Here is a 22,908-nt window from a genome sequence, read left to right as displayed (position 1 = left end):
CTAGAAAAGGAATTCATTGAAATGACTGATCTATTCTTTTATTTAATAATGTAAAGATTTTCTGACTCACTAGAGCATTTACCCCAAAGCCCAGGAACATGTCTGAAGCTCTGTTATACATTATTTGACAGAAGGAAATTTCTTTAGGAAACTACTTGTAGATTGAGTCATATTGACTTTTGTGCCATTAGTCTCCAAAGCTAATCTTAAAGCAGTGTAATGCAGAAGGCCCTACTTTACATCAAGCTTTGGAGGTCATTTGTCTAGCCATAAACACACAGCATAGTTGAAATTCTTTGTCTTATCGTGGCTTATTTAGCTACTTAACCATGGTCTGCCTAACTTAAACTTGATACAAACACGACGCTCATCTTGTTTACTAAATAGCTCTGCACGCCACATAATTTCCCATTAGCTTTGGTTAAGTTTCTAAATATGCAACCAAACGGCCGCTATCCTCTGTGAGACCAGCTCTTAATTGCTTTGTTTGAAGCTCAGACATTTCTGTTTTTGTGTCTGTGTTAAAATACATTAGAGGCTTCCCTTTGAGTCCCTTTGAGCTGAAGAGCAGAGGATAGACAAAAGGATGCGATGGTTGGATTGGAATGTGATGGGAATTTGGAGCAAAATGCAAATACGTGTTTACTCTGAAAGTAAACTTGTGGAGCAAATTAATAAACCTTGCCTAAACTTCACTTCGATGTTACAGTGCCCTCTTTAGACACAGTTAGAGATGAATTTGATCATGGCGGGAGTATTTAAACAGTATCTGGCTGTACATTTAAAATATTGAACAATCAATCAATCCAACTTTCAGCACCACAAACGAGGGTTCAGTTCCACAACCATTCTTTTTATTGACTAGGGACTTTATTTCTCATTCCATAACCCCAAAGTTATATAAATCTGCATGTTTCTGACTTATTAACATTACACGCTTTGTTTCGTGGCATTTTTGAGCTGTCTGTATTCAACTGTGCTGCGAAAAATTACCCCTATTACAGCCTCAGCCCTCAACAGTAATCAACAGGAGCACATTACCAAACCAGATGGTGCTGACTACACAAGTAAATTAGGCCCCAGCTCCATTACAAAACCCTCACACCACAATGGCTAATGCAGAAAGCTATTGTATAAAGTCACGGCTTTCACATCTGACCCACCTACCCTCTCCGTGCATACATTGACGGTGCTGATCGCGTATTAGGTATTCAGAAGCTTTGACGGCATGCCTTCAAGTTGATTTTACAGCTTTTTCCCCTCACTTCTGGCATGCTGTAATTGTATGCAAATCCCTCGAATAATAAGACAAGCGGCGACGGTCCAAGCGAAGGTGTCACTTGAGAGAGCAAATATGTGAAGGGAATTCTGCTTCTTTTTTTTTCAAATTAGCTGCAGTGGCTTTCTACGGCCAGAGAGGGGCAGTGTGGTGTCGCGTGGCTCTTTGTGAAGCTTATATCAAGTCCACTGGAGGTTTTTGAGCATCAGTTTGCGGAAGACTAGAGGGGAGGGTAGACTTGCATTATTAACGTTACTATGGAAACCTTGATTAAGATAACACGGTGAGGCTCTTGTGGTGATTACAGTGACTGTATGGGAATGAGGCAGTGGGCAGTAATTTTGATTTAGGTCCAAGAAGCATTATGTGAAGTAGCCGAGACCTTGGGTAACTTCTAACTTGATTTGCAAACCACCAAGAGCACAAATGGAACATTTATAGAGGTTTTAAGTTATAAATATTCATATGCGCATCCCCGTGTACAATATCATTTATCAGCAGCCACCTGTTAGAATAATCCCTGTGAAAAGAGTTGGCTATGTACAGCATATAGAAAGATCATCTATGTCAAAATAAACACAGACTGTGTAACAACATTGCAATTATAAAATGTATATAATGCATACGTTGGCCTTTTACTCAAACTCACCTTTTCACTGACAATGAAATAAATGATTTGTACAGAAAGAACGTTTTGGTAGTTTTTGGGGGGTTTCGGCTCTAAATGGTAATGACAGGAACAATTGTCCACTGTCCTAAGCATGGATGTGTGAAAGTACCGAGTGAAGTACCTTCAGAGCTGTCGCCATTTCGACTCTGAAACTGCAGCAGAAAATCCTCTGAGTCCAGAAAAGATTTCTTCAATAGAACGTAATGTTAAAACAACCTGCTCATCGTTGGCTGACAGGGCGCCTATAACTTTGAAAAAGGATTGGATTTTGAAGCGATTCATATTGTTTTTAGCATCATGTGCTTTTTCTCTCTTAGAAATCTTTGTTTTGCTCATAAAATGAAGTTTTGAAAGTAAACTGGCAAATCTCTTGCTGGTTGGAAACAATAACGTGGTGCGAGCAGTGGCACATGTTTCAGAACTCGCATGAGGGACACAGTGCCCAGTCAACCCATGAATGCAGAAGCTAAGTAATAAGGAAGTAAATATCTTTTCAGGGCGACATATGCCATTTAAATAAATAGGGAGTCATTTGGCATCGTGAAAGCTTTGTCTCAACTCCAGGTTCGAGGGTTCATCAGGAAGGCCAATATTTTGTACAACTCAACGCCAACCCTTTATGGAAAACAGTCTCCAAAAGCAGTTGAGAATTGGAGCAGTGTACCCCACACAGTTCCCTCATAAAAACAATTGCCACAAGTCCAATTTGATTTCCGTCCCTCTGCAATATGGCCAGAAATGCCTTACAGTAGCATAATCCAGAGTCTATAAATATATCCAGTATATTGCGCAAATACAGCGTGTCTTTGTGAGGGCTCGTTATCCGCGCTCCTCATTACTTTGCCTTTTGTCAAACGGAGAAGGTCAGTCGGATCAGAAAGCCCGCTGTAGAACGCTGACCCTTCTATTTAAGTCTGTTCCTATTAAACGGCACCACTCTCTCGCTCACACTGACTCCATGCTTGTGTTTGTCTCCACAGATTGCCTTCTCGCAGCACAGTAATTTCATGGACCTGGTGCAATTCTTCGTCACCTTCTTCAGGTGAGTGCAGAAAACGTCAAATTGTTTCTTCACGCCGCGGTCGGGGGGAAAGCGTTCAAACGGACACACTCTTCTGCGACGTGCGGTGAGGGGGTGATGTATTAGCAAATGCGGCATACCCGACCATTTACTGTGAAAGACTGCGGCCCCTGCCCACTGGTTTTATAAGGGCCGGATTGCTGTCGGTATGGGCACGATCTCACACGGGCTTTCATCTTATCCGCCAGATCCGCCACATTATAGCGTGTCTCTCGCCAGTTTCTCTCAGGAAAATGGAGAAAATGGTGGTTTCATCGCAGTCCGTCTATGGAAACAGTAAATCAACTAATATTGAGCCACAATGCAGCCGAGTGAAGCATTTGCATATGAAACGGATCACTTGGAGGGCGAGCGTGGTAATGAACAGCGAGGATAATAGCCACCTAACAGATTGCCGATACGTTTTTAGACGCTGGACGGCTCCAGAAAAGATACAGAATGGAATTTGCTACGAACTTTAGGTGTTTCAGCATAAAAGGTCAGTGTGACGGGCGCTAGCTACAATTAGCTGCGGTTTATGCAAATCAACATCTCGCTTCCTTTGTTATTTTGGACTCGGTTCATTCTGATGAGAACATGTAAAAACAAAGCCCAGAGACCTCACTTTAACTCGAGTAATCGGTGCTTCAGAGAGCGCAGGGTTCCAAGGAAGTGACACCACGGTGCTTTGGTCGTGTTTTGACCTCCATGAATGTCACATGGAAACTGCCTTTACTTTTTGGCTGCCCCTTGAGGACCGTTTGAATGTGGGGATGAAATTAAATTCTTGGGGCAATGTTGGTGAGGTGGAGGAGAACAGTAAAAAAAACAAAACAAAAAAAAGTACTGTTCTACAATAGGATTATCAGGAGCTTGCCAAAACGTCAGGTCCCTAAAGTCAAGGGGACGTTTATACCCATTACTGGGCAGGAGAACTCCACAGCAGACAGACAAATTGGCACTTGGCCTTGATGTGAATTTGATTAGATAATCCACTTGAATAAGCACAGACTTACTGCTTGCTTCTATTAAATTTAACACCACCACTCCTGACGTGTCCGAAATTCAAAGGCACACAAGAGCCTCCATATACAGTAGGTGTGTTAAGTACTGCAGACTGTGGCTCAGTCTAATCCACTTTATTTAAAGCTGAAGATATAAGGAAAGGAAGGAAAGGACTTTACTTGTACAGACATGGCATCATCACAAAGCGCTTTACATGAGACCATTTTACACACTCTGGTAAGTTTGCCGGTGCCACAGCAGTTACCTTGACAAGTCTGCACCTTCACAGACCCATCTCACCCATGTTTTTGCCCGAAAGTGCGCTGCTGTTGCCGCTTTGATTTCCCCTGCGTCTGAGCGGCGCTCCCCTGGGGAACAGTTAGTGGAGCAGCCCGGTGCCTGTGGTTGCGCTGCGTGCTGTGAACATGCGACGTCCTGTCATGATGAATCCCCCACGCTTTTTACTCCCCATTTCTTTCTTTTTTTCCCCAGGAACCGCGGTAATGTTTTATCGATTCAGAAATGAGAGGGGACCCACAATGCTTTCCAGTGGTGTGTTTGATGCATGTGCTGATTCTGCTGTTTGAACCTAACCCTGGCGGAGCATCCTCATACCTCTGTGCGCGCTACAATGCTCAGAAAAAAATGGCCGCCACGCTGGTTTTTATTGATTGTGCGGCAATGTAAAGGCAGGGAAGATTTGATAGCGCTGATCTCAAGGTTTCTCTTTTATTTACTTTTCTTTTTCAAGCACTACCCAGCCCTTTTCCAATATACAGCGATGTTTGATAACGTTTCAGATGAATCTCGAGTGTGGAGGGCTTTTAGAAGCACTATCTCCTGCATACTGATGCCCCCCTGCAATCCCTCCCATGATGCTTTAGTGTTTATAGCCTCGCTCAGCATCTACATCTCTCTGCGTCAGCATTTGAAGCGCACGTTTGCTGCGTGTACCGGCAAATATATCAAACACTTTAACATACTTTGGCCTTTGCTCTGGCTCCAATGTGTGTGTCCTCTCAAAAGCAATATCTTTTTATGGACTGCATGTAGATGGACATGGCATCATCTTCAGTGTTGTGGATCTCGTACGTTTACCAAAGCAAAACTTGGACTAAAAACTATTGTTAAAAGCAGTAAATTAATGAGCAAGTTTGGCTAAACTGATGTGTTGAGAACCTATAAGCAATTCACTGTGCACTACAGGTAACGTGACATATTCAGCCATAAACTCAAGACAGGGTTTCCACGGGCCATTAAAAGCCCTCAAATGATCTAATCTGAATTTCTTGGAAAACTATGAGCTTGCTCAACATCTTTCACTGTAAAAGGTCATAGAAATTACAAAGTTTTGTTCTAAAACATATTCAGTTGCTGCTTAGGCTGAGATAGATCAAATATTTTTTGCTCAAAAGTTGGCTGTTTTGTTCAATTCTAGCCTCTACATTTTTCCTCTGCTTGTGGCATTGAAATATAGTATTTAGGCATTAAAATGGCATTTAAAAGCATTCAATTTGACTTGCTTCTGCCTGTATAAACCCTGCTAGAGGTGGCTGTGCAATTGCCGACCACACTGACAATGCAAGCTGCTGTCCTTGAGCAGATCAAAATTATTTAGTCGTACAGAAGACTCGTCATTTAAACAAGCAGATAACGTTTTGAACAACCCTTCTCTGTGATGAGTGGTGCTTTATACATTCATCTACCATTTGATGTCGTGATGAAGGTACAAAGGGAATGTCAGCCATTAGTTTGTGATGATGGCATCATGTATTTTTGTAACAATTATCCGGCAAAGGCACACGTCCTGTTCTGCCAGTGATGAACTTGTTTCCAAATCACACTGTGCTCCATGGACAGTGTACAACTGCTCCTCCAGGAAGTCTGAGCCAATGTTAGACTTGCAGAGTCGATAGTTGGTTAAATCAATTACAGTAATTGCAACTCTGTCAGAGTGTGTGGTCATGAAGTTAGAAATGAGTAATCATGTGAATATATTTGTGGTTTGGAGAAAAGAACAGTTGTATGCTGGTTGCTCAACGGCTGAACATATTGAGTCTTTGAAGTAAAACAGGAAACATGCAGAGCTTTCGGGACTGCAGCCGTTTCTCAAATGTGTGAGCATGTACCAATTTACAGCCATGACTGAGACTTGTTTTCCCATAAGTGGAATATTTAGTTCACTTTTGTAGTACGCTACAGTCCACTGTCTGAGTGTTGTGACTCACCGCTGCAGTCTGTATCCCGTACCATTGCCTCGTCTCTGTCCTCTCTCTGTTGTCCCTCTGATGCAATAGGCAACAGAAGACTAGCTCTAAAGTTAGCATCTCGCCTTGTCCCCATTTGCCTGCGTTTCTGTTGGCGCTTGTTTATGTAGCGTGGGAGGAAGGAATGCTAATTAACGTGGAAATTGTTTGCTCACTCAGTCGCTCTCTCTCGCTGCTGGTTGCTCCTGCTCGGTGCCACTTTTCCCTGTGGGGACAGATGAAGGTGGTGCCATAGCGTTATCTATGAAGCCAGCCAGTCCCCCTCCTGCTATAGACCTACATGCAGTAAACAACAAACAGATATATTCTCATCCAACTGTCCATCAACTGTCCATTTCCTATCTCAGCTTTTAGTAAATTACAAAAAATAAATCAACTCCCGATGTTATTTGGCAAATTGAATGTTTTCCTGCCGACCTGGAAACCCCCGGGTATTGACACCCAACGTTTATTTTGTGATACTGCAGTGAAATATGTTTTCAAAGCTTTTGCCCCCCCAAACTGTCACATTTTTACATTATAAACTTGGCCACTGTCGTACAAGGAGCCTTTGAAGTAACGCTGACCTGAATGACAAATTTCTTGGCTCGATAAGCCCAAACAGCTGAATGCGGGAGCCCGAAGGAGCTTAAATGAAATTAAACTTTTAAAAAATTGAACGGGACGACTTATTTGTGAATTTTTTTCTGTGTCTGTGGCTTACATTGTCAGACTTGAAACACCACAAGGACACACAAGAAGTTTATTTTGTCGTCACTGAGGCATAAAGGTCACAAAAAGTCTCCAAATTAAATCTTGCACTGAACCAGTGTCACTTTCAAGGTAGGCTTAATAAAGAGGGTCAACAATAACCTTGGAAAGTGGTTTTCAACTGTTGGATTGGGACGTGAAAGTGGGTCACAGAAGCATTCATCAGTGTGTAATGAGCCTTGGAAAAAAAAAAATGTCTGAACCAGTGTTGCAAAAAGCTCCCAAAAAGGTCTTCCTGAGGTCGCATCTATCCAGCACCTTTTTCCCAAGCGAAATCACTTCATCGCAAAGTAAAAACACTTATTTCAAATGCAATACAGTTACATTCTGCTCTGCAATTAGCACGTCATTATATAGCGTTGAATGGTAGAATAACCTCATGTAACTCCCATCGCGCTGCACGCCTAGACTTTGGCAGTATTTTCTCTCAGGCCAGAGAAAGAAGCCCCCATAGTAAACATATAGCTGTCAGTCTCTTCTGCCTCTGCGGTTTGCTGTGGATTTTTTGAGAGCAAAGTTCACTTTTATTTTTCTTTCAAGCAGAGACATCAAAGTGACAAGATCCTGATATTTTGTTTTGGTTTGACCACACCTCACCCCTCTCCATTCTCTACTTCCTGAACTTAACCCCCCCGTACTGTCGAGCGCCGAGCTGGATGCTCCAGAAAACTCACCCTCCCGAGAGTCGCCGCTACCTCCCTGACACATCTGGGCTGCTTAAAGGCTACTGTTAAAATAGCTTTGTGGTGGCCGCTCCCATCTCCACACGCGCTTATCGAATATTCTTAGACCAACTGGCCTCATAAGAAAGAGTATCTATACTGTCTCCATTTTAGCTTGCACTCGGTATGAGTATGATGTGTATAGGAACTAGAAAGAAACATATATACTGAGAACTGAAAATCCACTGAGAAGGACAGTACTTCATTTAATGTTATTGTTACAACAGCATTTAACATATGAATGAAAAGGACCGAAAGAAGTTTTAAGAAGGACAATACTTGACCTAAATCACTCTGTGCAGATCCTGTAACTGAACCATACTTTTTCTGTTTTTGTCTGAGTTTTCATACATTCCATAAAAAGCACTTTCATTTCAGTATCTTCTAATGTATACAGCCTTGGATCTATATTATCCAAAGTGCAGCTGAACGTTTTTTCCGGGTATAGAAGGGGCGCCCGCAGGTCTGCTGACCCGAGCTGGTCAGATGGTTTACGTTTTGTGCGAGACGCCTTTGAATAAATCTTTTTTATTTTATTTTTTTCACCTAAAGTCCATCCTCAGTACATCTGAGTGAGACCCACTTTATCTTTTTCCTCTGAAGCTCGAGTCTTCACTAAAGTCAGCTCTCGTCTCAGAGTCAACAGGTGACGCCACTGAGCACTTTCTTCTTTGTAAAGCTCTGGGTTTTTAAGTGCTCAGAATCAGATCATCCTGGGAATAGTTCAGCCCTGCGTTAACTCCTCTGGCCTCTGATCCACAATCTGACCCTTTTCTCAACCGGTTTTTGAAGGCAAAAAACCCCAAAACACACTCTTTGCTGAAGCCATGTGGAGATGATTAAAAAAACAAACAAAAAACATTAGGTTAGTTGGTAGAATATGAAATGAGATAGTAGATTACGCTCATTACTCGGCGTCAGGCATCATAATTAATGTTGTTAACCCATGGAACCATGTTATGCAGTGAAAGGAACTGGCCACCGTTTTTCCATTCTGAGAGATGTTCTTACCTGAGCTTAGACGAGTTGATGTGTACCTGTCTGGTCTTTGTGCGTGCCCGTGGAAGAGCGTGGTAGCTTCCAACTTCACCCCCGTGAGGAGCTATAGGAATACATAAGGAGAGGCCAAATGCTAACAACATCGTTTGTTGTTTTGCGTGACTGAGCGCACACACAAAGACCAGACAGGTACACATCAACTCCTCTAAGTTCAGGCAAGAACATATCTCAGTATGTAAAACTGGTGGTCTGTTCCTTTAATATGTGTCTGCATGTGGCTGTCCAACATTATGACAAGGTTTTAATATCAGATTAAACGTTGAACTTTTTTTTTTTTTTTAGATGACTATATCCAAATTATGATTAAGGAATTGTAATGTTGGATACAAACAAACAGTCAAACCTCAGCCAACTCAAAATGCATTTCAATGTACTGTATGCTAGGAGCTAGACTATTATTTTAGTGACACAGAAAAGCAGGAAGAAAAGATTAAAAACTATTGACCCGACGCAAGTTTTGGATATTGGGAGGAAGCTTGAGAATCACTATTGATTCACTAAAAGGCAAAAGTTTAATCTTAACTAAGCACATTTTAAACCCAGGGCTAACCAAAGCCCAAGACACGGGGCCGGGTTCAGAACGATCAATTGTAAATGTCAAATTAAAGACCAGAAGCTTCACTAATGACACTTTATCCCCGATATGTCCCGAGGAGTTTTCATCCGACAGACTTCATTATAGAGCCATGACTCCGACGCCGATCCATCATTCGGCTTTCTGTGACGAAAGTGCCTTTGACTCTATGCTTTATTCCATCTTTATAACGCACTTTTGAAACCTTAGACTAGGTATTTTGGTTGTATCACAGGGTGGGCCATATACTTGCGAGAAAATTGGTACGCCACTGTCAATTATATCATCAAATATATCGTTATCATGATATTTCTGTTTTGTATTGTGACATAGATTTTAGGCAGTATCGCCCTACCCTAGTATAAAGTAAAACGTAATGTATTTATTTGTCAAGAATGGAAACTTCATATGGAAACTCCTTGAAAAACTATACCAGTTTAGAATATGCTAAATAGGAAAGCTGCTAAATATGTGCAGATGAAACAAAACACCCCTCCAGGAATGTTTTTGAGGAGCGAAATACAACAAACACATACATAAAGCAACAGCAATTAGCCTCCTGTCAAAAGTTGGTGCCTGCTAGAGCTGTTTATATGTCCCAGATCTATCACCTAATCTTGAATAATTTTGATGGCGTGTTTTGAGAAAGTGAGCAGCAAACAGCCACAATAGTTAATAGTTTCGCACTTTCTGCATAATCACCTCCTGAATGCACAGTATGAGTGTGTTTCTGGGTGAAACGATTCCTGTTTTCTGTCAGTGCCACTGTAAATATCGATTGTTCTAAGACAGTACTTTACTTTAGTGCATGAGCGTCAGCAGCCTGCATAAACCGCACTCTGGTTCTGACAGTAGCCGGTGTCGGTGTGATTGACAGCTCCCCCTCTCTGTAGTGTCCCCCCGAGACGCAGCCGCCGCAGCAGTAGGAGTGCAGGGGCGCTGGGACACTGCCGCTGCGTGTCCTCTGGGGTCTCCTCGGGCTCTCAGCAGGGGCAGCCCACAGTCCTGCTCTCGGCACTGCCCTCCTCTGTGTGTGTGTGCGCGCGTTTGAACCAGGCGTCGGCTTCCTTTAACCACTTCACTCACTTTTCTCACCCCGTCTCCAAACCTAACCTTGTCTTTCCATTTTTATCCAGCTCTGTGAAAACAAGACTTCAACATATCCAGTGATTTTTTTTTTTTAAGAAAGAACAGTTGGAGCTCAAATTGTGTTACATGTAATCATCCAGCAGGCGGAGATGTATTCATTTTTGAACACCCCTTAATTTCCTCTTTTGCCGTCTCACTGTGCCCTTGGGTCATTAATGTTCATGCTTTGAACCCAATGAAAGATGGAGGAGATGTTGCCTGAGTGCTGGAGCTCTGCATCACATCCATAATATATAAACCAGCAGGACACTCCTCTCCCTCACCTGTGCTGATGAGGTGCTGCGTCCTGGGATGTCCCGAGAGGACTAGGGTCTCAGGGGATCAGCCGGGCCTTTGTAGACTCTGCTCCTATAGTGGATAGTGCACATATAGGTCTAGTTATATAGCCGTTTTGGTTAAAGCTGTCCATTATTTGCCTGCTTTGTAATGGAGCTAAGCTTTGCAAAAGGAGAGTGTTGAATTTTCAGTGTTTCTGATTGATCGATTTCCCAGCTGTTTCTATATTTAAAGATGCAGCGTGTGCTTGATGATGATGATTGACAACTGCTTTGCTTCTTTTTTTAATACAGTATCATTGCAACTTGTGCTGCAGCTGAAACGTCACACGGAAAACTCTGCTCACACTGTAATATCTGAGTGAGGAAGTGAGAAGAGTAAGAGTTTGAAATCTCTCCTCACCTCTTTTCTATTTCATTATGTTATTTATTAATATATTTATGAATATTTCAATTAGCCCGGCCGGCACACACATTTTGACTGAAACGGAGCCACTGAGTGAGGCTTCAACTCCAAAATGGGGGATGCTTTTAATAACTTTACAGTTGTTGTTCCAAAAGCGCTTCCATCCAAATGATTTGAAACATATTGTTATTCACTGTTTCCCAAGTTTAGCCACACAATTATAGCTGTGACAGTTTCTGCTTGATTTTATTATTATTTTTACGTTCAATTCCTTAGATTTCAAACATGCAAGTCGATAGAATTACTGCAAAAAGATGTTTGTCAAAGCTATAGGATGTGCATTAAAAGTGAAATTGCTTGTGTACTCATTATACTTTTACACATTTTGAAGCCTGCGTGATAACTGTTGAATGCAGATTTAATTAACTATGACTAATTAACATCTCTGAGTTTTCAGAGTGCGACGAACACTCGTGCTGAGGAGTTGAGCCCATCCTCTAGCATCTGCACTGCTGCTGCTTGTAAAAGACACTTAATGGCTCTGGCTCCTACAGTAATGTGTGGAAGTTGTAGATTAGGCACTGCTGTTTTGGACAGACTTGCAAAAGATCATCTTGTTCAGGGGTAAATAAATATTTCATAATGGTAAAGAATTGATTGGAATACATTGCAATATTCACATTTAGTACTATTAATTTCTATCTCCCAAAACTTAAAGCTACTCTAAGCTACATGCCTGTTAGAGGATAACATTAAATCGCAATTTATCATACTGGGTCAGGCTGTAAAGTCGTACTATCTCTGTCATAGCCTTGACTGTGCTGCTCAGGCGCCACTCTCAGCCTCTGAACGTTTGTTTGCGTAACAGTCTGACGCTCTGAGAGGGTATTTATCCCGTTTCTGTGGAAACATAGACAGACCAGAATGATGGAACTAGCGCAAGGTCTCGAGTTCATGTCTCCGGGTCTCGCACCAATGGTAAATAAACATCTCCTGCATAAGACAACCAGACTGCTGCCTATTTTTCTGATGGTAAATGGTCTCAACTTATATAGCGCTTTTCCACTTACATTAGGCACTCAAACCGCTTTACAGCAAGGATCCACTCACCCATTCATACTCTCTCATTCGTGCACCAATGTACGCAGACACTGGGGGCAATGTGGGTGAAGTGTCTTGCCCAAGGACACAACGACAGTGTGCACTTTCAGGAGGTGAGATTCGAACCCATCTGCGCCATCGTCGTCCTCAACACACTGCACCATGTAAACACAAACCAAAGCCAGGGGAGGGGAGGTTCACTACTCCACCTACTGACGAAAATAATTCATAAAGACATTGCTTAGGGCAGCTTTAAGAGGTGTGATGCACCAATGTGGAAACGGGTTTCTATTAAGTATGCCCAGCAGCACATGTATGGGTGGTTAGGACCAATTGTTTTTTAGGGTTTCTGGTAGGTTTTCACATTGATGGAACTGTCTCCATGGTTATGCATATATTCCATCCAGAAAACATACCAAGAACCCTTAAAATCTGAAATAAAGTTGATAGTGGAGCATCATAGAGGCCAGATGGAAAGCAACGGCACCATGCTAACCACCCCCACTGGGAAAGGTCAAATACGCACTAATAACTTTATTTCTTGCATAAAAAGTTCCATAATGCACCTTTCATAAAAAGCACAATATATATTAAACCTCATCTTGACTTTATGAGTTGCCTAAAAACATCACAGCATTTTTATTAAACTGAGAGTAAAAATACCAATCCCATGGGTTTACCTGGAGAAAATGCACAAATGTGGCATTTCAATAAATAAAGATGAGTTGTTTTAACTTTGCCACATAAACCCTGGTGCCTTCAACAACATAGTTCCAGACTAATACTTCAGAGCAGGGCTGTTTTAGAGCAAAAACAATGTAGTGGTGCTGTAGGTGAGTCTCTCAGGGAGCTGACCCCCTGCCTTCCTCCTGCCTGCAGAAATGTGGGGTTTAGCAGCAGGAGACCTCTGGCTGGTACTGAGCGCTCCACTGGACAAACCCATCAGCGCCACAGAAATAAAAAGGTGTTGAACGGTGAGTGCTTTTAATTTCCCGCGCCTCGGAGGAGCAGCCAGGAGCCACATGCCGCCGGATTAGTATTCAGTCGGACATAGACCAGCGAGCACTCAGCTGCTGTGTGCCCTGGGCTATTGTACTGCTGTCAGCTCACCCAGCCACACTCACCTATGGCCTCTGCTCCACTGCTCTCATGCTGCAGAATGTATCAAGGAGTTGAGGCTAAATTATTGCGTTTCATGGAAGTGGGAGCGTCGGAGTATGGACTGTAATGGGAATGGAGGCAGCGCTATACAAGCCTTTTTCAATCATTTTGGAAGGAATGAAACCGGCACCTCTTAGCTGAGTTGCAATTAATCCTGTCACAAAGGTTCACAAGGAAGCATGCTGTTCTCAGACAGGCCCACATGCAACATATGCATTCGTTTTACTCACAGCACAAGATCGATGCGTGTTAGAACAATACTGTTTCACCAGGTGCCAGACTCTGAATTGAACATAAGTCTGGAAATACTGTAATTTGGCCATTGCAAGAGGACTTTGATGTTGATTATGAAGCATGTGTTACTGTGCCTGTTATCTTGACAACTCTTTACAACTATTAAAAATTGTAGGCTTTAAATAAAACAAATATTCTCTTATTTTTTGAGTCTGAAACGAAGTCTGGTCGCTTTTACTTCTACTTGTATGCTGTTTTTTCTTCTTTTGTTTTGAAATCCTTTTCGGCCAATGAGAGATATCCCAAAGATCCTTGAATTCGCTCTATAACGTTTGAAAGCATTTTGTTTCTATCGTTTTCTAACCATTTAGCATCTATTGGAAAAAAAAACCCTGAAATAATGATTGTTTGTCGTGCTATAAATGTTTATGCGACTGCTTCCTAATTATCCGTGAGTGCGGCTTCATTACAATGTTGGTAAAGACATCTAGGAGTGGATGATCGCCAGAAGGCCCAGCGTGGTCATTGTGTAGAGTGGGGAGGTACATAAAGTGAGCGGAGCAGTGGCTAAATGGATATTCAATCTGCTGCATGCGTCCAGTGCCAGCACGTGCACAGTGGGAGCATATGGCTGACATTTTGGTCCGAAGCAGAGACGGGAACAGTTGGTGGCAACAAAATGGGCACAAGACCACTGTAAAACAACACGCTGGTCTCCATAATGATCATTGTGAGCTATGCCAAAGGATTCTGCAGCAGGATATCAAATTAAATTAGAGTTCTTTTTGCGGAAGTGCAAAATATTTCTGTTGAATTTATCTTGGCACTGTAGCAAAAGTAGTCATCTGGACAAGGTTTTTCTTTCGCTAAAGATTTTTCACCTCTTATCTTAAAAGCTTTCTCTTATTTGACGTTGCACTGGTCGAATATAGTCCACCTAAGGGGAAGAGGTCCACATGCCATTAGCCTTTTTTCTGTTTTCCGACATTAAGTGTGGTCAGTCGGAGCTCAGAATAATCCAATGTTTAATACATGTGAGGAGCTGAGACCAATCCTGCCAATTTAACTGAAACTATATTAGGTCCAACTACTTAAAAGGATTAGATAAATGTTAAAAATATGAATTTTCTACCCCCAACTTGCTCCAGCAATGTCCTATTATGTAGAATAAGCCCAATGTGTTCACAACAACTGCCTCTAAAATCCTGCACTGTCACTCAAAAAGTTGTTACTTCGGACGGAAATACCATCATGTACGAGCTGAATATATAACCGGCCCAACACAAGGTGGCAGTAATGAGTATAAAATGACAACTTCCATCTAGTCCCTTTAAAGTTGATGCTGGTTCTGATAGAAATAATAAAATGTTGTGTTAAAGGAACAGGCCACCATATTTCCATACTGAGATATGTTCTGACCTGAGCTTAGACGAGTTACACATACTTCCATACCTGTCTGGTGTCTGTGGGTGCCCATGGAAGACTGGACACTGACTCGGTGCTGGTTCCTATTGGCTGTGAGAGCGAGGCACAGGTGTGGCACAATTGCTAAAGAAGCTGCCAGACTTGGTCACTTCTCTTGCACCATGTGAAATTCAAATGGACTCTATTGAGTGCATTGTTGTATTTTAATTTGCCTTCGCCCCTCTCCCCCTGCGCTTTGTGTCTGTAAGTTCTCTGTCCCCTGCTGCTTCCAGGCTTTTGATTGCCGGCTCATATCTTTTCACACAGGTCATTCATCAGCCAGTGCTTAAGCTGAGCAGGAAGCCCGATCAATAAAATGGCACATTGGATCTTTTAAGAGCTTGTGAAGATGAGGAGGTTTTCTCTGTGGATGGTGCCACACAGGGCGGGCCGGGGCTATGCGCAAGAGATGAATTAAGACTTGAATCCAAGAAGTCTCATCCACCATAATGAGGTGGTTAGATGGCAGTGTTGATGGGGCAAAGATGGAAGACATTTGTATGTATTCGATTGCCCTCAAAGCAACAATAATGAGATATGTTATCCATAAGTTATCTATAAACAGGTATCAGTCACAATAGCTTAGGGGCTGAACCTACAAAACCAACAATAATTGCCTTTTCGGGGCACACTCTTGCAGGTTTATTAACAGATTTACACAATTTTTATTTTTAACTTTGAATTTACTGCATTTTGCCAGGGGATCAATTGCAAATAGTTTAAAGTCTTTTTTTATTGTCAACAACTGGCAGCATGACTCACTAAGGCGAATAATGCATAATCGGACCCTTAGGGGAGTTCCGACGGTGATGATTTATGTTTAAGTGGTAATGAAGTTGTTTGTATGCTGCACTGATTGGCATATTTACCCAATTGATATGAATCGGAGACATTTGTTGTCAAATTAAAGGCATGCACTGTGGGTTAGATTTCCAAAAGGCATTTGTAAAACACTTATTTTGATAAGTTGAAGTGAGTGCATACTTTAACCTGGATCCTTGCTCAATAAATGACTCTGCAACAATGGAATATATTTTAATAGATCACTTAATTGAATATACTGTGAGATATTTCTGCTTTTAAACCTGTGTGGCCTTCACTCTTGATAATTTGGACGCCAGAGGCCAAGGTTAATGTGCTGAGAATGTACTCGAAGCATTCTGGGATACATCAAGAAGGACACATGTAAAGACCGATTAAGGCGTCTGCATCAGATGAGGTGTTTCATAAGGTTGGTTGTCTTAGCACCTGGTGTTATGCTGCATCATGGTGGCAGAGTTGCAGCACGGGTTTCCGTTCGTGCTGCTGTGGTTGCCATTTTGAAAAGAGGCAGTGCAATCGGAGCCAGTTTAATTTAAAATACGCCACACTTGAACAAATATGGAGAACGAATACAAAAAAGTGTAAGCCTAAGAAATAATGTTTAGCAGAATGCTAAAATTCAAGTTTTCAGGTTAGTTTAAAGCAAGGTTTGCTGGTGCCACTTGTTAACCTTATCTGTTTTACTTGGACACTGCAACGCCAAAACAACTATGAAAAACTGTCCCACGAGCTTTACCGTGACAGCTCCTCATCCTCATATTCAAAGTAACAACCGTGTGGTTTCAAGTCAGCGCAAAAGCTATAACAGTTCTTCTTCAGTTTGACTCATTTTTTGTCCCATGTGTCCATACCGCCTTTGCTATGCCCGATCCCGTCAGATCATGGAAGCTAGGCAGGGTAAGGCCTGTTTTTTTTGGTGTGAATGAATAATGTAGAAAATTGTAAAGTGACCATGAGGCGCAGACAAAGGCATGAGACAAAGGCTTTAAATTATAACACCTTACACTTGTTTCTGCTAAGAGATTTTACTTATGCATTCTAATGAGTGTTGCACAAATTAAACAGCAGAACCCAGGCAAAATCCCAATTGTGATTGTGTGAAAGTTTTCTTGAGAGTGTAGCTCATTCTCATAACTTGTGCGTGTTCAGTTGCTTTTGGTTGAACGCTGAGAAAACGGCAAATGCATCTATTTGTAGCTCATTATTCTTAATTGCTTCCGCCATCCTGATTTATCCCACTTCCAAAGGCTGTTTTTATGCTACTTCCTATTGGAAAGTTGTATATTAAAGATACCTCACAACACTTTGTTTGTTTTCCCATATACAATGATTTTTTAGGTCAGTATTGTGATGGCTGGATAACTGGGGCAGTCTTACAAGTTTTCCCCCTTCTGCAGGGATCAGTAACTGTAAAAAGTGTCCCAATAAGGGAATTGTGCTAAACCAGATATTTTATTAAGTTGTGTTAAAGGCCGCGAGCCCAGGCACTTCAAAACAAATGAGCGTCATTAGGAAGTGCTTAAATAGTACCGCCATTCTGTGCTGTATTGTACTTTTTCCCTCTATTGGCATTTTACTAACCGTTCTGCTCTTTTTTTCCCCCCCAGTTGCTTCCTGTCTCTGCTGCTGGTGGCTGCTGTGGTGTGGAAAATCAAGCAGAGCTGTTGGGCGTCGCGGCGGAGAGAAGTAAGTCTCTTTGTTCATAAAGACAGCACTTTCACACGGCTTTTACCCGGCATCAGAACAAACACGCCAACACCACCTTGTATGTTATGGTTTCCTGTGGATTTGCTCAGCTGCTGGTTTCACTCTGATTTTTTCAGGGGAAGGCCTTCCGCTGCTAAAACTGTAGGAATTTACAGTATTTCATCCATTCGTTATTCGTCATTACATGTTTGAGTGTATTGTTAGCGGCATCAGAGTTTGTTTCGATGCACAGCGACAGGAGAAGGGTGTCAGGTGTGATTTGAACCTGAGTTTAAACCAAGTGAAATGTTTTAGTTAGTCGTATGACATTTCTAAATAAGTGTAAGCTGGTGATCAAGATGTGTTTGAAATGCAAAATGCATGGTATCCCCCGCTTTAAGTTTCTCCCAAATGAGAAAGCTCCCCATGAAAGAATCAAATCCATGAGAGATGAGCTATAATTACTGCCTCGGCCACTGACTGCATTTAGCTAAAGATCTTTGTAACAAACCATCCGTCCTCTTTGAATTTTGTTCTTTTTGCCTCTGGTTTGAAGGCGGCCATTGTTCTGACAGACTAATGCAGGCTTTTATCTCCGGATGATTGCTTTGCCAATTGACTAAAGTGCCCACATAAACTCTGTCGAAATAAGTGGTGCATCGTACAGTGCGGAGGTGTGATCACAGCGACACGTGAGTCTTCCTCAGCTGCGTCTGGAGTTGATATAACATTAACATACGAGAGAACTCACAACAAGATCTATAGGGAGATCGGTGTGAAGCATATATATAATAAACATTGACAAGTGTCTAAATTAGACTGAGGTGTTGCTGGTGTCAGTATGTGTCATGCTGCACTGCGGTAAATCTTCAGCTTTTTCCAACATACCTGACGACCTGACGATCATGTGGTTCAGCCACCAGGTATTGCAACACTTCTATACCCAACACTTTCAGTGCAGTGTGAAAGTTAAAGTTGCACTCTGTAACTTTTTTATGTGAAAAGGACGACTTGATATTTGTGTGTATTTGACAATTTAGTGCCTCAGTGTCGTTATGGGTTCAACATGGCGCCTTTGCTTTCCCTCACAGTGGCCTTTATGACGCTTCAGAATCAATTGTTTTTGGGAGTCTGGTTTCTGTACAAACCTCTGTAAACAATTGATCCTGGAGGGTCATAGAGGCCACAAGAAAAGGTGGCATGCTGCACCCATAATGCCACAGAGTCATTAAAAGGTCATTGGTCATTTTATATTCACAACTGCCACTTCAAGGCTTAAACGTAACTGCAGCTTCTATATTAAGCTCGTGCGACAACTTTTTGAATGACAGTGCAGGATTTTAGAGGCAGTTGTGGTGAACAGGTCTGAGCTCATTCTACGCATTAGGACATGGCTGGAACATGTAGGGGGAGGAACATACTTAGTTTTAAAAATGTTAAGCTCCATATAGTCCCTTTTCATGTCTTTAATTTGATGCAATTGAAAAGTCACTTTTCTGAATGAACTTTACTACGATTTGATCAAGGGGTCTTTAAAAACCATTCTGCACCATTTTTAATTCGGGCTGCACAACATACACATACAACAAGATTCACACAGTTCCTTTCCTGTCAAAGCCAACAATTACCCTTTTTTTTTTCTACCTCAAATTTACAGAAAATGACTTGAGTGAGATCGACAGACGGATCGGTGCGGCGTCAGCAGTGATGGGTCGGGGGGGCAAAGCTCTCGATTTACGATCGATCTACGTTCCCACCCTCACCTATGGTCATGAGATTTGGGTCATGACCGAAAGGACAAGATCGCGAATACAGGCGGCCGAAATGAGTTTCCTTCGCAGGGTGGCTGGGCGCACCCTCCGAGATCGGGTGAGGAGCTCAGTTACCCGGGAGGAGCTCGGAGTAGAGTCGCTGCTCCTTCACGTCGAAAGGAGCCAGCTGAGGTGGCTAGGGCATCTATTTCGGATGGCTCCTGGTCGCCTCCCGCGGGAGGTGTTCCAGGCATGTCCTAGTGGGAAGAGGCCTCGTGGAAGACCCAGGACACAGTGGTGGGACTATGTCTCCGAGCTGGCCTGGTGTCGCCTCGGGGTCCCCCCAGAACAGCTGGAGGAGGTGTGTGTGGATCGGGAAGTTTGGGCATCTCTGCTGAGACTGCTGCCCCCGCGACCCGGGGGCAGCAGTAGCGGAAGAAAATGGATGGATGGATGGATGGACTTTTTCCCATTTAGGTTCTAATTTGTCTCATTTTGATTCTGCTAATCCTTTGATTACTAAGGCATTGATGTTGTGGTTCGTTCTGGTAGATTCTGCTCCATTGTGGATTGTGTGGCTACATTTACCCCGAACCTAACAGCTGATTGCGTCCAGGTCTTGGCACTGTAGCTCTGGTATAGGGGCTGTATCGCTCCTGAGGTGGCAGCTGCAGTCTTGGCCTATTCATTTCTGGGAGTGATTGTGCGGGCGACTGTGTTTAACCTGGCTCTGTGTGAGGCATGGGGCCGCCGCAGTAAACAGAGGAGCGATATGGAAGTGCTGAGAGCTGATTGAGTTGTTTACCGCCGCAGGGACAGTTTGGGACAGAAAGGGAATGGTCTTTCTCTCCATGCTGAATAATACATTTTAACTTCAGAGAGAAATCATTTCGTGACATGTGGCTGACCTGGATGAATGGGTGTTTTAAATATAGTGTGTTTTCTGTGGACCTGAAAGACTTTTGGCGTGGACCGTTTGGAGTGCTTTGTTCCCTCGACTTTTGGCGCCTCTTGACCGGCTCTACACCTGCTTTAGTGGACCCCATGTCATCACATAATAGCCAGGTCTAACTTTTTAAACATTTGCTATTGTCAAGAGGATTTTTGGACAAAGTGAACTAAAAATATTAAAGTCGGGGGCTCATCCTGACATCAAAAATGTAATTCAAAGGTTGTTTTTTTGCTAACTTTTTTATAACAGGCTCGCTTGTTAGTTTTCTTGTAGAATGATTTAAAGCTATGTTACCCTTTTGAAATCGGTTTTGTAATCCCAGCAATCTCCAACCAGGTTCCACAAAACAAAGCTCGAACGAATGGCATACATGATCCTCCTACTTCCGAAACGGGGCTGCGGTTGATGGATGTTGTGGGTCCATCTCCTCCAAACTTTTCATTTCACCTTCATGCGCTCGTCTTAATCTCCTCCCAAATGTTCCCACTGAAAATGACAGTAATTAATTTTAACCTGGAGCGTAATGATGAGCCGCTAATGGCTGAGCTTGAGCTGCATTTAAATCTTGTTTACCTCAAACCAAGTTGCGTTTTAGTTTATGTTGATTTATGTTTATTAGGAAGTACAGTAATGGAGCATTATTTTATTGAGCTGGAAAGTCACATAGGGAAAGGAAGATCAATGTTCAGATACATAGAATGATGTTCTTTTTCTGCCATCAACATAAATGTGGTTAGTAAAAATGATAACGGGCCAACTTTTACATTACACTTTACCAGCTTGAGTTTACAAGTGTCTCAAAGCGCTTGTAATCAGGGCTTTGTTTTGTAGTTATAGTCAGATACAGAAATGTTGGGGTTAGTTCTTTAGCAGGGACATGCCTCTTATGGTGAAGTGTGAGATTACAGATAGCGAGATGCTTGCCTGACCGCAGTTTTTTTGTCCTAGGATGGGAAAGGCCACATTTGCATATCGACTCCCTAGTTGACACCTTTTGTGAACACCACTATCCTTAAGGTTAGGATTAGGGTCAGGTATATGGTAAGTTTGGATTGGTTTAAGATAGCGTTTTGTTGAGGTGAAGTCATGGTTGGAGCTCCATTTATCATTGGTTGCCAATCAAGGAGCGACTGGCCTTTCCAATCCTAGGAAAACAAATATTGCCGCCTGGCCAGCCAAACTACATGCTTTTCCAAAGATTTTTCAAAGATATGTAGCCTGGGAGCAAGCGTGACTGACAGACGGGATCGACCAGTTAGAGAAACGCTGGATATGTTGCAGGAGCAAGCACCAGGAAGCCTTTTCAGAAGACAGTGCGTCAGTCTTTTTCTTTGGTGCTATGAACTCCCGCCTCTCGGTCTGTGATTGGACCGATATGGGTAAAATCTGCAAATTATTGGTCTGTAAACCTAAACGGTTACCTTTCATCTGAAACCATGTGTCAATGCACTCTGGATGACTCTACTCTGCCACAGTCGGACCTTCAGTTAGCTCTCATTATGAACATATATGTATATAATCTGATTTAAATAAGATTATACCATCAGCGCTTCCCTGTAGCCATTATTCATTCACGCCATAGTCTGTGCCCTGGGGTAGACTGACTGAAGCACGACTGCCAGTCTGCGCCATCTGCTCACTCACACAACACATTCACTTGGGCAATGGGTGACGTACTTTAGGTAAAGACACAGCCAAAGCTTGCACTCGATGGATCCAGTTTCTAACCACTGACCTTTGGATGTCTGGATGAAGACTTTTACCAACTTTCATCCCATAAAATCTGCAAAAAAAACTTTAATGTATTTAAAATAATGGACGCATTTAAGCCATTTTAAGCATTGCCAATCTTTGGAGTTTAATTTCATTTAGCCGCAGTTATCCTCAGATTCTTTCGAGAAACCTTTGTCTAAATATACCTTCTCCCACTCGTGCAGAATATGCATAATCACATGCACATAGCGCCTCATGCATTCACATTCTTTGAACAGTGTGAAATCTGTGGCGCATAATCTCCCTCCGACACAAAGCTAATCTCGTTTTATGTTATTTTATGTAATTTTTTTTTCTAATTCAGTGAGGTCGTTCCCCTTTGCTGCAGACTTTCGTGTTCTCTCTCTCTCTCCGCTCCGTTCCCCCAGGGCCCCCGTCCCACTCGGCTCCGGTTGGCTGTGCGTTACCGGGGCCTTGCATCAGCTGTACAGTGACACACATTTCCATCTCATTATGGCCCACGCTCCCCCCTTCTCCGGGCCGCCGCCGCCGCACACCAAATGAGGGCCATTGCATTTGCCGCGGTCAGTGTCGGGCCGCGGGATTTCAGGCCGTAGCCCGGAGCTCTGTCGCCTGCGTGTCAACTGAGTTTAAGGAGGGAGTTTAAGAGGGTTGAGCTGTCACACAGGCATTGTGAGACGGTAATGTCCCCCAAGTCCTTTATGAAGGCAGGGGGACGGGGTTTCAACCACTTTATGGGATTCTTTCTGTCAAGGTTTCTAGTGGGTGGAATTGAGCACATCAGCTA

At 42.7% G+C, this 22,908-nt stretch overlaps 1 protein-coding gene across 1 annotated transcript in view; it reads left to right on the top strand.

Moving 5' to 3' along the window:
• atrn (attractin) overlaps nt 1-22,908 on the top strand; it is a 141,499-nt gene that overhangs the window by 68,981 nt on the left and 49,610 nt on the right. Inside the window, exons 25-26 of the mRNA XM_079573306.1 lie at nt 2,930-2,991; nt 17,606-17,684. Of these exons, the coding sequence (XP_079429432.1) occupies nt 2,930-2,991; nt 17,606-17,684 (141 nt within the window). The remainder of the gene's footprint in view (nt 1-2,929; nt 2,992-17,605; nt 17,685-22,908) is intronic.

Source organism: Gobius niger (genome assembly GCF_951799975.1).
Source record: "Gobius niger genome assembly, chromosome: 16".
NCBI lineage: Eukaryota > Metazoa > Chordata > Actinopteri > Gobiiformes > Gobiidae > Gobius > Gobius niger.
This window is presented reverse-complemented; position numbering and strand designations above follow the sequence as displayed.